The 20,244-nt window shown below is 46.4% G+C and overlaps 3 protein-coding genes across 3 annotated transcripts in view; 2 read left to right on the top strand and 1 right to left on the bottom strand.

Annotated features, from left to right (window-relative positions):
- LOC103345078 (uncharacterized) overlaps window positions 1-20,244 on the bottom strand; it is a 224,550-nt gene that overhangs the window by 126,521 nt on the left and 77,785 nt on the right. The gene's annotated exons all lie outside the window — the stretch shown is intronic.
- On the top strand, window positions 1,267-12,540 carry LOC138843158 (uncharacterized). Its single transcript, XM_070060713.2, has 2 exons — window positions 1,267-1,792; window positions 11,645-12,540. The coding sequence occupies exons 1-2, from the start codon at window positions 1,307-1,309 to the stop codon at window positions 12,254-12,256; spliced, it is 1,098 nt and encodes a 365-aa protein (XP_069916814.2). The 5' UTR covers window positions 1,267-1,306; the 3' UTR covers window positions 12,257-12,540.
- Window positions 17,839-19,009, top strand: LOC138846082 (uncharacterized). The gene has a single exon (XM_070060712.2). It carries the CDS (start codon window positions 17,946-17,948, stop codon window positions 18,546-18,548), a length of 603 nt encoding a protein of 200 aa, XP_069916813.2. The 5' UTR covers window positions 17,839-17,945; the 3' UTR covers window positions 18,549-19,009.

Genomic DNA, 20,244 nt, shown 5'->3' on the forward strand with positions numbered 1-20,244 from the left:
GAGGTCTCCGAGACCATGGTGTGTCCCTTGAAGGCCTCCACACAGTGTTCATTCATTAAACAGAGAGCTCCTTTACTAAAAGCTCGTCGATTTCAGACCCTGGCCTACAAAGATGGAGAAATCCCCCACCTTAATGGAGGCTGCATTCTAGAGGGAGCTCGGAGACAAAGGCTTTTCAGACAGAGAATGGGATAACGGGACTCATGCATCTTTACTCTGGAAGTGCAAGGGAGGAGGCGCTTTGCATTGTGTGGGGCCACGGAAGGTGCTGAAGGAAATGGCGCTGAAGGGAATTCAGCTTACTAGCAAAAGACCCCGAGGGGAATGCAGGCTCCATGAAGGACTGCTCCTCCCCAGGAAGAGGGGAGACCAAGGTGACTTGCTCCATCCCTGAATAATTTTCCCTAAGTGCCTGGCGCACTGCAGAAGTTTAGGGCCAGAATCAAGACAGGCTTTGACGAAAAAGAACTTTAAAGGTACAATTGATAAGTACGTATGAGATAAGGAACACATCATTTGTATTCCCCCAATGCATTCAGAAACAGCTCAGACATAAGTAGTACTACAAAAACTGATCAAATTTTTAGTTTACAATGTATGAAAAAGATTTTAATAAAACATCAACAAAGCACAACTATGACATATCTTGACATTTCAAATGGCAGATCAAAAATTCTCATCTAACTTACTACACCTCAGTCTTGAGAATGATGCCCAGGTGACTCTTGGCTCCTTAACGGCACTGAATCACTGCTAATGATTGGAAGGTATATCAGGGGCTTGGAATGTGCTAGGGACTTGGTTAGCTCAACATCTCCCAGGACACAATGAATCATAAGCTTCCTCATTTTTCACACTGAAAAAGAGGAGTCTATGTCCTTTTTTCCCACCAGCATTCCATATGACTGAAACACGCATTTCCCCACCAGGGACCCCAGTCCTATCCCCAAACCATATCAAGGTGAGAAACAGACAAGAGACAGTGATCCTCCCACGTCACATGATACCCAGAGATGAAGTCTTGTGACACTAGAATCAAGGAAGAGAGAAAAGGTGATTCATTTGGGAATACTGGGCAATCTGAGAAAAGGGAAATAATTATTTTCAATCTATTGTGAGTTTTTAACTAGAGAAACACAATGATATATTAATTGCATCTGTGTCATATAAACAAAAACAAGGAAACAATTTTCATAATCACAGAAACTCCTTAGCTGGGTATAAAAGGGGGTGCAGCAAGGAGACTCTCAAACTCGGGAAAATCACTCTCTTGGAAACCTACACAAAACCTCCACCCTCTGACACCATGGTCAACTCCTGTTGTGGCTCTGTCTGCTCTGAGCAGGGCTGCGGCCAAGACTTCTGCCAGGAGGAGTCCTGCTGCCGCCCCAGCTGCTGCCAGCCCAGCTGCTGCCAGCCCACCTGCTGCACCTCCAGCTGCTGCAGGCCCCAGTGCTGTCAGCCCACCTGCTGCCGCCCCACCTGCTGCATCTCCAGCTGCTGCAGGCCCCAGTGCTGCCAGTCTGTGTGCTACCAGCGCACCTGCTGCCGTCCCAGCTGCTGCAGACCCTCCTGCTGCATCTCCAGCTGCTGTCGCCCCAGCTGCTGCCGACCCCAGTGCTGCCAGTCTGTGTGCTGCCAGCCCACCTGCTGCAGGCCCACCTGCTGCAGGCCCACCTGCTGCATCTCCAGCTGTTGTCGTCCTTCTTGCAGCTCCAGCTGCTGCCAGCCCACCTGCGGTAGTTCCAGCTGCTGCCGCCCCAGCTGCTGCCCTGGCTGCTGCATCCGCCCAGTCTGTGGCCAAGTCTCCTGCCACACCAGTTGCTATCGCCCAACCTGTGTCATCTCCACCTGCCCCCGCCCCATGTGCTGTGCCGTCCCTTGCTGCTGAGCCCCTCCCTGGAGCTGGATTCCTCAGTCATCACAGAAGCAGACCCTGGGCACCACATAGATGACTCAGGAGAGGCGTTCCCACCACTGTCCACCTCCCAGCCCAAGGCAATCCCTTTCCTTTGTTGAATTTTTCCACATGTTGACACAAAGTATGAGATTAGATGTGACCAATGGCAAGAAATTAATAGAATTGCCCAAATTTTACTCTCTACCTTTTGATTTCTGGGTGCCTGGTCCTCCTGTCTCAAACATGGACATTTCTGCAGGGCCTGTGGGGGCCAGATCGCACCCTCAGGCCTGAGAGTCTAAGGGCACCACCCTGAATCCCTGCACTGTAATGTTTCTGTATCTTATAGTTGCTCTTTCTCAATAAACCACCACTCTCTTGGCTTGAAATGCAGTTGTCTTGTGCCTGTTGCTTTACATTGGTTGTCCTCAGTGACTAGAAAATTATACAAAACACAACTGATTCAAGCTTCCAACTCCTACTCTCACCTTCAGGAAAATTCCGCCAGCCAGAAACAACAGCAATGCACTGATGTTTCCAAAAGCACTGATGGACAATGAAGACGTTTATTTAAGTCTTCCAGGGATTTGGAGAAGCAGGGTTGCAGGGTTCTATTCCACAGGAAACCTTTCTTAAACACTTTTGAAAATATCCCTTTAGGGACTGGCATTGCTGCAGAGCAGGTCAAGCCTCTGCTGGCAAGGCTGGAACACCATGTTGGAGTGCTCTGCTTCCACTCCAATGCACCTGGGAAAGCAGCAGATGATGATCCAATTGTTGGGGTCCCGGCCACTCATGCGGGAGACCAGGATGGAGCTCCTGGCTCCTGGAATCGACCTGGTGCAGACCCAGTTGTTGGAGCCACTTGGGGAGTAAACCAGCAGATGGAAGAGCTCTCTCTGCCTGTCCCTGACTCTCTCTGTTGCACTTCCTTATAAATAAATAAATAAATAAATAAATAAATAAATAAATCTTTCTAAAATGTATGTTTCCCTACAACTGCATTCCTGTCCTGCTTGCATAATTCCTCTATTAAGCTTCTTTCTTTCTCTCCCCCTCCATTTCATCTTCTTTGTTGTGCCATTGTGTAATGGAAAACAAGAGGGTCGTTAGGATTTATTCATCTCTCATGCAATCCAGTTCATCATATTCTGAGCTTCTCTGATTTCATCTCCATTCATTAACAACAAAATAATACCTTTGGGGGAAAACCAACTTTCTTGATAAGTTGAGGAATAGAACAAAGTGTAAAATATTCAAATTTTAATATTTTCCTATATTTTAAAAACATTTCTTTATTTGAGAAGGAGAGGGAGGAAAGGGAAGGGGAGAGAGGCTGTGGCTGAGCCAGAGCTGTAAGCAAGGAACTCAACCCAGGTATCCTGAAAAGATGGCAGGAACCCAACTACTTGGACCTGTACTGGCTTATTGCCATGATCCACATCAGCAGGAAGCTGAAGTCAGGAGCAGAGCCAGGTGTTGAACCCAGTGCTCTGACATGGAACTTGGACATCTTAATCACTGGTCCAAATATCTGTCTCTATTTACCTATCTTAATGACTTTCCTGAAAGTCACCTCACATTGTGGAGGCATCCTGTTAAAAAATTCCATGCAAAATGTGGGGACTAGGGCTGGTACTTTGGCACAGTAGGCTAAGCCTCTGCCTACTATGCACCAGAATCCCATATGGGCACTGGTTTGTGTCCTGGTTGCTCCTCTTCTGATCCAGCTCTCTGCTGATGGCCTAGGAAAGCAATGGAAGATGGCTCAAGTCCTTGGGCCCCTGCACCCTCGTGGGATACCTGGAAGAAGCTCCTGGCTCCTGGCTTTGGATTGGCTCAACTCTGGCCATTGCGGCCATTTGGGGAGTGAACCAGCAGTTGGAAGACCTCTCTCTCTCTCTCTGCCTCTCAAATAAATAAATAAATCTTCTTAAAAATGTGGAGACTGACAAAAACAATTAATGGAATGGCTTCGTTCTTACACAGACACAGACTACTCCCAAATTTCTATAAAATCCATCCAGGAAAAAAGGCTAAAATTTTTTTCAGGTAAATTGATGGTAGTGAAAATATAAAACACTTATAAAGCTCTGTACTAAATGATATTCAAAGAGTGGTAGGGTTAAGGCTCATCAGTAAGACATTGTTGCATCATTAATGTCTTTAACCTTCATGTATTCTACAAAACAAATAATAATTTAAGCCATATAGGGACATTATTCCTCCACCTCACTCACACCATGGAACTCCTGATGGATCTGAGATACTTGCTCAGAACTGGTTGAACCCCCACTTGCTCTCAGCGTATGAAGTGGCTTTGTAGGCCATGGGACTCTGGTTTCCTGGATCATAAGGAACGAGTGTCTGAAGGCAAGACATCCATGATCTACGCTGAAGGAAACTCCAGTTGCCAAAGAAGCCACAGTAGCCACAGGAGACTAAACAGGGGCATCCAGAGAAGTAAGACAACAACAAGGACAATGGAAAGTCCAAAATCCAAATGAGAAGACAGTGGCTACTTGAAAAGCAAAAGGGCAGAGTTCCTCTTCCAGCTAGGATTAAATAGTTGGTATCAGGTCAAACTGTTCAGTGAGGAGAATGCTGATAGCTGGGTAAATTTAAGAATACAGTTGCCTATAAGCACTGAGCATTAGCCTAAGCTGGCAGGAAATAAGGGACCATTGTCTCAGAAAAGAAAATGAAATCATTTCAGATAGAAGAAAAGAAAAAATCAATTTAGTCTCTACAGCTTTTCGTAGGTAATATCTGGTATTCAAAAAAAAAAAAAAAAAAACAGCATTCCAGAATAAAAAGGACCAAATGAGTAAGATCAAGAAGTTATAACAGAGAAACAGCCAAAGCTCATTCATACACAGCCATTACCACTGACTTCAGAATAACTATACTTAATTTGTTTGAGACAACAGATGGAAATGTGAATTTCATTAACAAAGTGGAATCTGTAAAAAATGGATGTCTAGCAAAAATCCTAGAACTGAAAAACTCAAAAACTGAAATTAAGAATTTAATAAATGAATTTAAAAGCATATTAGACAGAATAGAAGCGAGGAAGAGAATACTGGAAGTCAGACCTATCCATACTGAAGTTCAGAGAGAAGATAAAAATATTTAAAAAGAGCATACAACACACATGGAATCTGTGAAAAGGTCTAATTACATGTAAATTGGAGTCCCAGGAAGAAAGAGGAGAAGTTGTAAATGTAGGGATACTGGAGGAAAATTTGGCAAAACTGATGAAAACCTTCAAGTTACATATCAAGAATGTGTTGAAACTCAGATTGCAGTGAATCAAAAGAAAGAAATCTAAGCACTTCATGGGCAATTGTTGATCATCAATGATAAAGACAAAATCACAAAAGCTGGAAGAAATTGATACAGTCATTATGGAAAACAGCATGGACACTCACCCCCAAAAATTTTAAATTTGCTGTATAAAACTCAGCAATCCTACCTCTGTGTATGTATCTGAAGAAGTAAAATCAGTTATCTTAAAGAGATATATGCGGCCGGCGCCGTGGCTCAATAGGCTAAACCTCTGCCTGCGGCGCTGGCACTCCAGGTTCTAGTCCCGGTCGGGGCGCCGGATTCTGTCCCGGCTGCCCCTCTTCCAGTCCAGCTGGAAGTCCAGCCCGGGAGTGCAGTGGAGGATGGCCCAAGTCCTTGGGCCCTGCACCCACATGGGAGACCAGGAGAAGCACCTGGCTCCTGGCTTCAGATCAGCGCAGTGCGCTGGCTGTAGCGCGCCGGCCGTGGCAGCCATTGGAGGGTGAACCAACGGCAAAGGAAGACCTTTCTCTCTGTCTCTCTCTCTCACTGTCCACTCTGCCTGTCAAAAAAAAAAAAAAAAAAAAAAAGAGAGCGAGAGAGAGAGATTTGCATCCCATGTTCATTGCAGCACTATTCATAAGAGCTAAGATACGGAATCAGTCGTGTCTTTGAATGAATGAATGGATAAAGAAATTGCAGGATTATAGGAAATGGACTATTACTGAGCCTTAAAGAGGAAGTGGAGCCTGCCATTGGCGACAACATGTGTGAACCTGGGGGACATGTGGCCAAGTGAAACACGCCAGACACAGAAAGGGAAATACTACATGATCTCACTCATACATGGAACCTGAAAGGTAAAACCTATAGACAAGAGTAGAAATGGTGGTTTCCTGGGGCCGGAAGGTGAGTGAGGGATGGCCAAAAGGCACACAGTTGCAGTTATATAGGATGAGTAAGATCTAGAGACCAAGTCTGGCATTGTGATTACGGACAATTAACACTGCACTGTGCACTTGAAACTTGCTAGGAGACTTTACGTATTCTTACCACACACACACAACCCCACACACATACACACATCACATACACACCCCATATACAAACCACATGCACACACACACACACACACCCCACAAAGATAAGACTACCTGAGGTGATGTGCATGTTAATTGGCTTGACTGTAGTAATCATTTCTCAGTGTACATGTATATAGAAATATAATGCTGGATATCTTCAGTAGACACAATTTTTATAAGAAATAATAAAACAAATGAAAATAGCAAGAGAAAAAAAAAGCCCAGTTTTCCCAAAAAGCATAGTAAGCATGAAATCCAACTGGAATGAAGAAAGCAGGAAGACGAAGGAAAGACGTTTTCAAAACACTGGATGGAAACACTGCTGATCTGGAATCCGATAATCAGAGAAACAGGACAGAGCAAAATAAAGCTATCCTCCAAAAACCAAAAAGACACAACCTCGCCAGCAAGCTGCCCTCACAGAAAGGAGACCACAGGGAATGCTCCAAGCGAGAGGAAAAGACCATTGCAATTGAAGCAAAATGCTGGGACAGGAAGGGGGATCGTGAGAAAGGATGTTTCTACATCACAATTCTTTTCCAAATTAGTTATTTCCTATAATGTCCAATGCCTTCACTGCGATTGCTATCTTTCGCCTGCCATTTAAGCCAATTTACACCATTGCCTCCCTCAGTCTCTAGCTACCTCCACTCTTAGGGGTTACCTTCCTTTCCCTACACCCACTGCCGCTCACCAAGGGCTGTTTTCTGTGGCTCTGGCCACACGTGCCTCTGCATTTATCTTGGCAGGAATTCGCCCTTGGTGGCTGGGGGAGGGGTCTCCTTGCAGCCCACTGTGGTTTCTCAGAGGCTTATTTTCCCTTGTGCTTACAGTCCTTTCATTTTGAGTTTTCCTGTCATGGAAATGATTTCTGGCCTTCACTTTTTGCCTGTGTTTCAGATGATTCCAAGGACACTCACTAGTTAGTACCTGTCTGTTTTCTCTCCTTGAGCAATGCATAGAATGTAAATTACAAAGCATGGGACACTGTGTGGGTTACCTTTTCCCGAGAGACTTAACTATCACATAAAATTCCTGTGGGCAGACTAAGGTTTCCATGGCCCCATCTTAAAAGGTGCCACTTTAAGAGTACTTCAGAGGGGCCGGTGCTGTGGCATAGCAGCTTAAGCCGCTGCCTGCAGTGCTGGCATCCCATATGGCCACTGGTTCGAGTCCCAGCTGCTCCGCTTCCAATCCAGCTCTCTGCTATGGCCTAGGAAAGCATGAGAAGATGACCCAAATCCTTGGGCTCCTGCACCTGTGCGGGAGATCCTGAAGAAACTTCTGGGTCCTGGCTTCGGATTGGCTCAGCTCCAGCCATTACGGCCACTTGGAGAGTGAACCAGCGGATGGAAGACCTCTCCCTCTCTGCCTCTGCCTCTCCGTAACTCTGTCTTTCAAATAAATAAATAAATACATAAATAAATACTTAAGAACCTTCATGGGGCTGGTGCCATGGTGCGGTAGGTTAATCTTCTGCCTGAAGCACTGGCATCCCATGTGGACGCTGGTTCTAGTCCCGGCTGCTCCACTTCCAATCCAGCTCTCTGCTGTGGCCTGGGAAAGCAGTGGAAGATGGCCCAAGTGCTTGGGTCCCTGCACTCACAGGGGAGACCGGGTTCCTGGCTTCAGATCAGCACAGGTTCAGCCATTGCAGCCATTTGGGGAGTGAACCAATGGAAGGAAGACCTTTCTCTCTGTCTCTCCCTCTGTTTGTAACTCTACCTCTCAAATAAAATATATGAAATCTTACAAAAAAGAAACTTCATATAGGGGTGGTGCTGTGGCATACCAGGTTAAAGCCATGGCTTGCAGCACCAGCATCCCATATGGGTGCCGATCGAGTCCCGAGTCCTGGCTGCTGCACTTCACATCCAGCTCCCTGCTAATGCACCTGGGAAAGCGGCAGAGGACAGTCCAAGCCCTTAGGACCCTGCACTCATGTGGCTCCTGGCTCCTGGCTCCTGCCTTTGGCTTGGCCCAGGCTAGGGCTGTTGCGGCCATTTGGGCAGTGAATCAGCAGATAGAAGACCTTTCTCTCTCACTCTCACTCTCTGTCTCTCTGTCTCTGTCTTTGACTCTGCCTTTCAAATAATTAAATCTTTAAAAAAGAAAGAACCTTCATACCGGAGTCTCCCTTCCTGGACCCTTCCTTGTGACAGTTTGAGGTCCCATTTCTTGCCCCCGCCTCCAATTCTGAGCCACTAGCTGGATGTCGCACCTTCGCAGGCCACAGATACCAGCTCTAGTCTGTGCTGTGTGAGTCACCTCTTTGTTTCTGGAACATGAGTATTTCACTTTGCTTTATTCAAATTCAGCTATATAATTGAAATATTTAAAAAATATTTTGTAAGCCTTTCTATTTGTCTGAACCAGGAAGTGGGTCTGTCCATATGAACTTGCTCAGCCACGTGTGCCAGAAGTCCTTTATTTTCACCGACCCAAGAGGATGACTGATTTCCTCTTAGAAATACGAAAAAGGAGGAGAACCAAGTTCCTATAAAGTAAAATGTATTGTGTACGTAAGAATTCTCCCAAAAGACCCAAACTACTCACCCCTCATATACTAACACTAAAGAAAAAGAGTCTTTTTCAATCCAAATTTTTTCATAGTTTTAAACTTTTTTTAGGGAGGAATTTCAGACTTGCAGAATAGTTGCAAGAGTAACACAAAAAAATTCCTTATACAAAATTGTTTTCACCTAGATTCAACATTTTGTCACACTTGATTTCTTAGATTGATAGATGCACAGATAGATAATATGAATTTAGACATATTTATATCCAAAAACTATTCGCTTGCATAGCCACAGTACAGATATTCAACTAAATATTGATATAGTTAATATAACAGTATCATCTAAAATATATTTCAGGGAATGGGTGTTTCTCCTCGTTGTTAAGACAGCTGCTCCTCACATCCGAAAGCCTGGGTCTGACGCCTGGCTCCAGCTCCTGGCTCCAGCTCCCACCAGGGCAGATCTTCAGAGCAGTGGCAATGGCTCAAGTGACCGGACTCCTGTCACCCACGTGGGAGGTCGGGATTGCACTGCTGGCCACTGACTTTAGCCCCAGCTAATAAAAAATGGTAAAATAAAATATATTCCATGCCTACACATTACGAATTGTTCTGGTAATGTCATGTAGAACAATTTTTTTAAAAAGATTATTTATTTATTTGAAAGTCAGAGTTACACAGAGAGGCAGAGAGAGAGAGAGACAGAGGTCCTTCATCCACTGGTTCACCCTCCAGCTGGCCGCAACGGCTGGAGCTGCGCCGATCCGAAGCCAAGAGCCTGGAGCTTCTTCTGGGTCTCCCACGTGGGGACTGGGGCCCAAGGACTTGGGCCACCTTCCACTGCTCTCTCAGGCCATAGGAGAGCTGGCTAGGAAGTGGAGCAGCCGGGATTCGAACCAGCGCTCACATGGGATGCTGGCACTGGTGGGAGGCGGCTTTATCCGCTACGCCCCAGTGCCGGCCCCAGAACAATTATTTTTTTATTCTCTATTCACACACTGCCTTAGATGCTGTGTCCCTCTTGTTGCCTTAAACCTGAAGCATTTTCCCAGGCTGTCTCTGTGTTAGATAGCAGTGGCATTTTGGAAGCACAGGGCCAGTCATGACCTGGCATGGTCCTCAGTCCAGTGGATGCAGGTCATGTGGTTTGACAGGAAAACTGGACAAGCAACGCATCCTTTCAGGGTGTGGCTTCTAGAGACACGTGCCAGTGTGTCCACTATCAATAATGCTAACCTCATTCTCATGGTTCAGTGTGTGAACTCAAGTTTCTCCACAGAGGAGTTAGTATTTTTACCTTTAAAGTGAATGGAAATTGATGGGGAAAGACTGTCATGTGCCACTATCCTGTTCCCCTTGGTTGCAGCATTCCCTGATGAGAGTTACTTGATCGAGTTTTGTCGTGATGGCGGTAAATGGTGATTTTATAACTTCGCCATCCATTCTATATGTGTTTCACTGACATTCTAAGTTGGGAACACCTTTCTTGCCTTCCTCCTTATTTTTACATTAATGAGTCTTGGTGTGGGCTCCTGGGTTCCCACGTTGCTTGTTGGGTTAAGATCCACTACAGCCATTAGCCACTCGAGCACTCACGGTGCCCATGTTGGGCCAGGGAGAGTCCCGTCCAGGTGGTTGCAAATGGCTTTGCAGATTTCAGAGCCACCAGTGACAGCCACACTTCAAACAGGGAGTAACACTGAGCGCATACCTTCCTCTGGGGAACCCCCTCTCTACGCTGAGCATCCATGACTCAAAACGAAGCTCTGCCTTCCTCACCGCTCTTCACACGTGGAAGAGCTTTTGTCTTTCTGCTTCCCTATCATGATTCTGATTCACTTTTGACATCAAAAGTCACCATGGCATCATGGGAACAATTTGCTCAAGCAACATCAGGGAGTGACACACGGCTCACAGGTGCAGCCCAGTGATTGAAGTCATGGGACGCGTCCTCTGGAGAAGACACGGTGGACAAACAAGGAACAGGGAAGGCAGTTCTGTGACAAAGACCAGTCTGAACCAGCCTAACACTCTAGGAAAAAGAAATCTTATATTTCTTCATGTGAACATATTTATGTGGAAAAATGGATATAACTTAGTGACTAATATTTCTTTAGGTAAAAAGAGAAAATGTCCCAGGATGTGGTCACAGCTTTTCCAGCAGAGGATGAAAGAGGACTTTCAAATTCACTGAACTCACTCTTTAAAAAAAAAAAGATTTATTATTTATTTGAGAAGCAGAGTTACAGACAGAGAGAGGGAGAGACAGAAAGGGACGGCTTGCATCTTCTGGTTCACTCCCCAAATGGCCTCAATGGCTGGAGCTGAGCTGGCGAGCTCACTCTTAATATCAGAACTTCCCTTGACAATGAAAATACTTTAGCACTGTGAAAAACAATCCTCCATGATTTTCAGGGAGCAGTGTACAGACAGGAGCAAATGCCACAGTCAAATCCAAAATTTCCAGAGTCACGTGCCTTGTAAAGACAGCACATAGGCCAGGCACAAAGGTGACACCCACTAAGGAAGAAATATAATGAGTGTTGCAACTGGAACCACAAGAGCACAACCAGAAAAGGAAGTGTGTGTGTGTGTGTGTGCATGTGTGTGCTCTCTCTTTTGGAGTCTGTAACTGGAATAACACAATTAAGTAATTAAATGATGAAGTTTTCCAGCAGGATCAATAATAACAAGGAAATAATGATGTGATGACAACAGGCCTTCAGCGGGGTATAAAGAGGGGTACCGGCCAAGAAGACTTTCAAACCCAACAACTTCACTCTCCAGAAAACCCATCCAGAACCTCCACCCTCCAACACCATGGTCAGCTCCTGTGGCTCTGTCTGCTCTGAGCAGGAGACCTGCTGCCAGCCCAGCTGCCTTCAGACCACCTGCTGCAGGACCACCTGCTGCCGCCCCAGCTGCTGTGTGTCCAGCTGCTGCAGGCCCCAGTGCTGCCGCCCAACCTGCTGCATTTCCAGCTGCTGCAGGCCCCAGTGCTGCAGGCCCCAGTGCTGCCAGTCTGTGTGCTGCCAGCGCACCTGCTGCCAGCCCAGCTGCTGCAGACCCTCCTGCTGCATCTCCAGCTGCTGCAGGCCCCAGTGCTGCCAGCCCACCTGCTGCAAGCCCACTTGCTGCATCTCCAGCTGCTGCAGGCCCCAGTGCTGCCAGCCCACCTGCTGCAGGCCCACCTGCTGCATCTCCAGCTGCTGCAGGCCCCAGTGCTGCCAGTCCCAGTGCTGCCAGCCCTCCTGCTGCCGCCCCAGCTGCTGCATCTCCAGCTGCTGCCGCCCCTCCTGTAGTAGTTCCAGCTGCTGTGGCTCCAGCTGTTGCCGCCCCAGCTGCTGCCCTGGCTGCTGCATCCGCCCAGTCTGTGGCCAAGTCTCCTGCCACACCAGTTGCTATCGCCCAACCTGTGTCATCTCCACCTGCCCCCGCCCCATGTGCTGTGCTGTCCGTTGCTGCTAATCTTGCTCCCTGAGCCTACCCCTTTGCTTCAGTCCAGACTTTCATGTGTCTGTGCTCAACATGAGGGCATATGGAGTTGAGATGGTGTCACTCAACTGAATTGGGCTTTGTCATTCCATAGAGGAACCAGGGCCAGTCATTTGAAAGGATGGATGTTCCCAGGAATACTCATACAGCAATAGACCTTCCCATCAACTTGCTTACTGGAGAAATTATTCTCCTTGCTTTCTAGGTCTTCTGTAACATGATATATTTCTTTACCAAAATAAAGTTACACTTTTCTGCACCAAAAATTCAGTGTGATTGTCACTCTCTTCAGTTTTTTAAAATTTCTAATTATTTTAAGGATACTTTTTTATGGAGGACAGTGTGATGACTTGATACATGGGTTCAATGGGTGATGATCAAGTTAGGTTAGTGAGCAGTGTCATCTCTCTAAACATTTTTTTGATTAACAACAATTAGGCATATCAATGGGTACAGTGTAACCTTTCAACAAGTGTGCTGATTCAATCAAAGCTATCAATGTTTCGCAGCCTTCAGGCACCGCTCCTCTATCTGTGTGTAAAACATGTCATAGGTTGCCATGAGCTTGCATGAGCGTGCTGTCAACCACTAGAACTCATCCCTTCTATGAAGCCACGTTTTGGTGCCCTTCCCCTACTTTGCTCTACCTCCTCCCTACCCCTGCCCTTTCTACCCCAAGCAGTCATGTTCTACATTCAGATGGGCCTTCTTTCCCTGAACTTGAGATACAGAGTCGCTACGGATGTTTTTGACTTTCACACCACTTCACCCAGTGACTTCCACTTCCACTCATTTCGCTGAAAACATCATGCTTTCATTCTTTTTATGGCCAATTAATATTCCACTCTGTATACACTACAATGAGATATCTTCTTACTCCAGTAAGAATGGCTGTTACCAAGAAGACAAAGAAGGAACACATGCTGGAGGGGGTGTGGAGAAAGGGGGATCCTTATACGCTGTTGGTAGGAAGGCAGATCAGTACGGCTACCTGGAGAACCAGTACTGAGGTTACTCAGAAAGCTAAAAACAGACCCACCACTTGACCTAAGGAAGAGTGAGGCAGGCCCTGGAGAAGACCACATGGCAAACTGCAGGTGGCAAGACCACGGCTGGATGTCCCGCCGAGCTCCTGTCAACTGTTCCCCCGTGGAAACTGGGCTCCCTGAGAATGGGTCTGCCTGCACCCACCCTCCCACACATCCACACCTGCTTCCAAACAGCGTGTGCTGAGCACTTTTTATGTAGTGGACCTTGTTACAGCTACTGGAGTAATAGTGAGGACCAATGTGCACAAAAAATCCTCTGTGCTGATGGAACATACAGTCTAATGGGGTTTCTCTCTCTTTTTTTTTTTTTTTTTTGCTTTCAAACTTTTATTTAATGAATATAAATTTCCAAAGTACAGTTTATGGATTACAATGGCTTCCCCCCCATAACGTCCCTCCCACCCGCAACCCTCCCCTTTCCCACTCCCTCTCCCCTTCCATTCACATCAAGATTCATTTTCGTTTCTCTTTATATACAGAAGATCAGTTTAGCATACATTAAGTAATCAAAAACAAAAATAAATCAAAAAACAAAAGTAAACAAACAACTCCTCAAGAAGAAACCAGAGAAGGTGTCTGGCAGGGCAGCTAAGCCACATGGGATATGTGCATCACGCCGGAGAGCCTGGGTTTGAGGCCTGGCTACACTCCCCACCCTCCGGAAGCAGGTGCTGGCTCAGGTGGTCGGGCTCCTGACGCACATGTGGGAGATCCGAACTGGGTTCTGGGCTCCCGGCTTTGGCCTGGCCCAGCCCTGACTATTATAGGCATTTGGGGGAGTGAACCCATGGATGGAATATCAAAATTCTCTCTCTCTCTCTTTCTCCCGTTCTCTCCTCTCTCTCCTCTCTTTGTTCTTTGTTCTTTCTTCCTCCCACACTTTCCCTCTCTCTCATCCTGCCCCCAGGCTTTTTCAAACACATAAAAATAATAAAAATGTTTGAAAACCACTGAGGTGTTTTCTTTTACAGTTTCCCTGTGCCTTTGTCCACTCAGGTTTACACTCAGGTTTCATTTCTGTTCATGCTTTTATTCACAGGAGTGAGATTGAGCTCTGAAGCTACTCTTTACATGCAGGCATCTATGACACATCTGGAGACAAAGTTTCCAAAACGACAGGTGTATCAACATAGGGTGTCCTACCTTTCAATCCTATAGCCCCACAGAAGCCTCCTACTTTGGAGAGGGGGCTAAGGGTGCACGCTTCCCACTGAGGAATGAACCGAGACAAACCAACAGTCATTTGCCTGGGGTGAGAAGCAGACAGAAAGCTGAGTTCAGATACTACAAAACAACTCCTCAAACTACTAAGCGAGTTTAACTAAGGCATGAGATAGGAGGTCAGTCTACATAAATTCATTAGAAGGCATATGCTGGACCGGCAGCTCTTCTCACCATGATGTGTTCTGAGGACTGTGCTGTCAGTGTCTCCAGACATAGAGTGCACGTGCACCGAGAAAAAGTTGGTCACGATATCACTAGGGGATATCATCTTACAAAACCAGTATAGTACAGGAGGGTCATCATTGGCTGAAACATTGTCACATGGTACACGACCACACATAATTAAATCAAAATAAATGTAACACAGAAGCATCCCAGTCATAAAGTGCTGAGGACAAAACTATGGAAGGCTGCACTCCAAACCACAAAGCTTTACCATGTCCATGGGCATCTGCATCATTATTCATCCTGTATACATGGTCAAGATAACAGGATGAAAGCCAAACACTCTGATCATATCAGTATTCTGTATTACAGGTTCAATTCACGTGTAAGAAAGGAGAAAGGATTTTCAGATCTGCTAAAAGAAAAACCCAGCACTGCAAGGTACACAAGACACAAAACTAAAGCAACAAGATTCAGGTGAAAAGTAAAAGGATGAATATACATATAATTAAAATGCAAATAAAGAAAGCCTGAGTCATAATTCTGATACAGGTTAGCTTTACATGGAAATGTGTTACAGCAAACAAAGTGGGATAATTTGTTACCCTGAAGGTTACAATGACAAACTCATTGCAGAATGAAAACTACACAGAAACCACAGGCGATTCGAGAATAAGGAAACAAACCAGAAATTAAAGACTCCAATAAACTATGTGAAGAGAGAGGAGGTGGAGATAAACTGATAAGAACACGGAATAACCAAATTGTGAGTAATATTTATTAAACCCTCAATCTCCAAAATATAAATAGAATTTCTTGTTTTCAAATGCCTAATATAGCTTTTAAAACAAAAGCCTTGGAATAACTAAAATATCTATCCACAGGGGACTGGCTAAAGAAGCTATTTTTTGTCCAAAAATAGAATACTTAGTGGTTGGAAATGGAATGAGGAAAACTGAACATATGCCAAGCCAGCAGAAGACTTAACCATTATGGTGCAGGTGATCACTCTACTCAATCTGTCCAGGTTGCCCTGAGACTATTGTAGATGTTTCTGGATAAAAAGCAACATAAAAACTCTACTGCTTAGATTTCTTCCTTAAAGCATTTCTGTGTCTCTTGAAAAAGTCTAAAAGCTGGGTTGTGTTGAGTGAACAAAAGCAGAACAGAACAGAGTTTGTACAGAGATACAAACGTGTAAATACAGATATGCTTACATTGAAAATAATAATTGGAAGGAAAATCTTAAATTTAAAAAATTATCACCTATAGGGAAGGGAGAAAAAAATAGGTGGAGAACAGAAAGAGACACCAGACTTCCTTAAATAGGTCTCCTTTTTGTTTTGGAACTGTAAATACACTTTATATAATTATGAGACACAAGTACATTGTGAAAAGCAATTCCTAGACATAAAAAATAGATCATTAGCAATACACTCTGTTCCAAGCATCATGATAACAACAGGTGACCAAAGAATTCACCTCAGGGGTTCACCCTGCAACCAACACTGCATGGATGGACACATCCAGGTCACGGTCAGATGTGCTGCGGCAGGGAGCGCCACAGCACAAAGTCGCACGAGGAGGCGGTGAGACGAAGTTGCAGTGAGATGATGCACCAGGGAACACTTCAGGCAGGAGGAGGCATCTGGGCTGCAGCTTCAAGGAAGGCCTGGAATTTGCCAGGAGGAATGTGAAGAAGGGATGTGGAGTGGTTTCCACCCTTCGTAGACCAGGACAAGACACCGCAACCTTGAACTCATAGAGAGTAACGAGTGCCTCATGTGTTCATTGATAAGAAACACCAAGACAATAGTGACAAAGCCCTCAAGGGGAGCCCCGGCGCATGGTGAGCACCCGCAAACAGCAGCTGTCAGCATGTGACCTCAGTTTTTCATGGAAGTGCACGGCGCTTCTACACATAAGGCTCATCTGGGGCCCGAATCTTATGACACCAATTTTTTGCCAAACTCTTCCCTTATACTATAATATATTTAAGTATCTGCAGACAGTAGGATTTAACTGTTTTAACTCTTTGAATTCAAAGTCTTGAACTTGTGTTATTGTAAGAACACATGAAAAGCATACTTTCAATCAAACTCTATAAAAATGTAGAATCCATTGCATAGTTGGCTCAATATTCAATATAAGCCAAACCCTCTGATTTTTGCATACAGTATATGGGCAAGATTCTGGGGGTGGGGGGACTTCATCTGCTTAAATGCGTCTTCACTATTGAAAAGGAAAGATTCAAAGTTAACTCTTCAGATAGAATCACTGCAATGAGATGGGAAGGTCTTTGGCAAGCACCTGCCTCTTGTTTTCATCAGGGAACAGAACAACTTTATACTCCTCCTTTCTTGCACACTAGGGACTCTGGGGATGAACTATCTCCCTGGTTCTCTATCTGCACTCTACTGGACAGTAACGTGTGTTTACCCTGTCTGGCATAAGAAGAGGCTTGATTATAGGGCCAGCACGGTGGCATGGTAGGCTAGGTCTCTGCCTGAAGCACTGGCATCCCATATGGGCTCCAGTTCAAGTTCTGGCTGCTCCTCTTCTGATCCAGCTCTCTGCTATGGCCTGGGAAAGCCATGGAAGATGTCCCAAGTCCTTAGACCTCTGCACCCTTTGGGAGACTTGGAATAAGCACCTAGCTCTTGGCTTCAGGTGAGCTGGATTCTGGTTGTTGTGGCCATTTGGAGAGTGAACCAGAGGATGGAAGACCTTTCTCCCTGTCTCTCCATCTCCTTGTCTGTAACTCTACCTCTCAAATAAAAATAAAATCTTAAAAAGAGAGAGAGCTGACTTTGCAAGAGCCATTCTCAAAGATTTATCATGGAGCCATGCACAAAAAAAGAAGAGTGCCACAAGTCAATATGCAGTAATAGACTATCACATGACAGCTCCAATTTAGAAGACACATGGGACAGAGGTAGAAACATGGAAGTGGTTTCACATGTCTTAGAAGACAGAATGAATCACAATGCCATAGAAAAAGGAAATGAAGTTTTTCCTAGACATTGGCACATTTAAGCAGATAAACACAATTGTAACATGCTAAGATTAATTGATTTCCTAGTACAAATATAACAAGGAATGGGTAATGATCATGGTGACATCAGCTACTCAAGTGTATAAAAGGGGACAGGAGGAAGGAGAATTTCAAACTCAGGAAATTCACTCAAACCTACTCACAGAACCCTACCTCTTCCACTGACACCATGGTCAGCTCCTGTGGCTCTGTCTGCTCTGAGCAGGAGACCTGCTGCCAGCCCAGCTGCCTTCAGACCACCTGCTGCAGGACCACCTGCTGCCGCCCCAGCTGCTGTGTGTCCAGCTGCTGCCAGCCCCAGTGCTGCCAGCCCACCTGCTGCAAGCCCACTTGCTGCATCTCCAGCTGCTGCAGGCCCCAGTGCTGCCAGCCCAGCTGCTGCAGGCCCACCTGCTGCATCTCCAGCTGCTGCAGGCCCCAGTGCTGCCGCCCCAGCTGCTGCACCTCCACCTGCTGCCAGTCCCAGTGCTGCCGCCCTACCTGCTGCATCTCTAGCTGCTGCAGGCCACAGTGTTGCCAGTCCCAGTGCTGCCAGCCCACCTGCTGCCGCCCCAGCTGCTGCCGCCCCACCTGCTGCATCTCCAGCTGCTGCCGCCCCTCCTGTAGCAGTTCCAGCTGCTGTGGCTCCAGCTGCTGCCGCCCCAGCTGCTGCCCTGGCTGCTGCATCCGCCCAGTCTGTGGCCAAGTCTCCTGCCACACCAGTTGCTATCGCCCAACCTGTGTCATCTCCACCTGCCCCCGCCCCATGTGCTGTGCTGTCCCTTGCTGCTGAGAGCCCTGCCTTAGCCCCACCTCCTCCTTCATCTCTGTCCCTGGACACAGACCTTCTTGTGCACTGACTCTTAGGACAGATGAAGTGCAGCTGATGCTGCTCAACTGAGCTGGGACTTAGGGTTTTAATGAGCTCACCGCAGGCCCATAATTCTGTGAGCATATTCTAGCCTGAATCCAAATTCCCCATGTGGATCTCTGCCTCCCATCCAAACCTGATTATGCTTATGGTATAAGAAACATTGTACTGACCTAACTAATTCTACTTGGGTTCTCCTTCACTTTTGGGCAATCAAATCACTAAGCTCAAGGAGTCAGTGGTTGATTTTATTACTTCTTCATTATGGAATATTATAGTCCCTCTCCTAATGACCAATGAGGTTTTTTTTTTTTTTTTTCAATTCTTAAGCCCCAAATTTTCTGGTGTAATGTCTTTATGCTGAAATAAACCACCACTTTCCTGTATGGAAAATTCAGTGTGATCGTTATCTTCTTTAAGACTTTCTGTTCGGTCTGGACCCCTGTGTCTCACCTACACTCGAAGGACACACAGCATGGCGTCGTCAATTTTCTAACAGCGCTCGAGACACCTTTGCCACCTCTAGTTTTCACTGTCAGCCTGTGAAGGTCATTTATAGTAACAATGACAATGGACTCGCAGGGCTGCAGCTGAGGGAAGTGCATGCTTTGGAAAAGCACGCTGAAAGGCTGGAGGGGAGAAGTCAGAAACCAAAGGGCAGGTGTGGGAGCAGAGGTTTCACGGCGGCAGGTAAGCTCCCACTGCTTGCAGCCAGCGGCCCCATGAGGCTGAGGACCACACCTAGGAGTTGAGAATGGAGTGGAAAGCAGGCAGTTTTGCCACACCAACATCAAGGCCCTAACTGGGAAAGAACGGGACCGAAAGAGGCAGGCAGGGGATGACGGAGTTGATGCAATGGAAGAGCTAACGTGCCAATTTCACCCTCGGTGTCTGCAGAGGTGCTCCGGTCCTTTCTGCTGAAGCTGTGTCACCTGTTCCCTGAAGATGATGCGGAAGTCTCAGACTTGAAAGACAGCACAGGCTCCCATCACTGTCTCCTCCCATCTCTCTTCTTCACCACACACGAATAGCAAGAGGGAGGCTGGCAATGAGGGAGGGGAGTAGAGTGGGAAGCACCACCATGTCCTTAAAACTGCAGGTATGAAATACATGAAATCTGTTCCCTTAATATAAATAAATTCTTAAAAAATTTTGGCCAGCGCTGCAGCTCAGTAGGCTAATCCTCCGCCTGCGGTGCCAGCACACCTGGTTCTAGTCCCGGTCGGGGCGCCGGATTCTGTCCCGATGGCCCCTCTTCTAGGCCAGCTCTCTGCTGTGGCCAGGGAGTGCAGTGAAGGGTGGCCCAAGTGCTTGGGCCCTGCACCCCATGGGAGACCAGGAGAAGTACCTGGCTCCTGGCTTTGGATCAGTGCGGTGCACCAGCCGCAGCGCGCCGGCCAGGGTGGCCATTGGAGGGTGAACCAACGGCAAAGGAAGACCTTCTCTCTGGCTCTCTCTCTCTCTCTCACTGTCCACTCTGCCTGTCAAAAAAAATTTTTTAATAATGTAAAAGAGAGTGAGTGAGTTAAGTTACACCTCCCTTCACACAGAGAATGGCTGAGCCAGTGAATTGGAGGCTACACTCCAAAGGGTTTGCATGACCCAGTGGCTGTGTCAC

Source organism: Oryctolagus cuniculus, chromosome 17 (assembly GCF_051225735.1).
Source record: "Oryctolagus cuniculus isolate XC-2025 breed Fujian yellow rabbit chromosome 17, ASM5122573v1, whole genome shotgun sequence".
NCBI classification, from domain to species: domain Eukaryota; kingdom Metazoa; phylum Chordata; class Mammalia; order Lagomorpha; family Leporidae; genus Oryctolagus; species Oryctolagus cuniculus.

What these genes read in the sequence shown, in the direction of transcription:
- LOC138843158 (XM_070060713.2), top strand. Translation starts at nt 1,307, where the DNA reads ATGGTCAACTCCTGTTGTGGCTCTGTCTGCTCTGAGCAGGGCTGCGGC. An exon ending in CTGGCTGCTGCATCCGCCCA is followed by an intron (nt 1,793 to 11,644) that starts GTCTGTGGCCAA and finishes TGCTCTGAGCAG; the next exon opens with GAGACCTGCTGCCAGCCCAG.
- LOC138846082 (XM_070060712.2), top strand. Translation starts at nt 17,946, where the DNA reads ATGGTCAGCTCCTGTGGCTCTGTCTGCTCTGAGCAGGAGACCTGCTGC.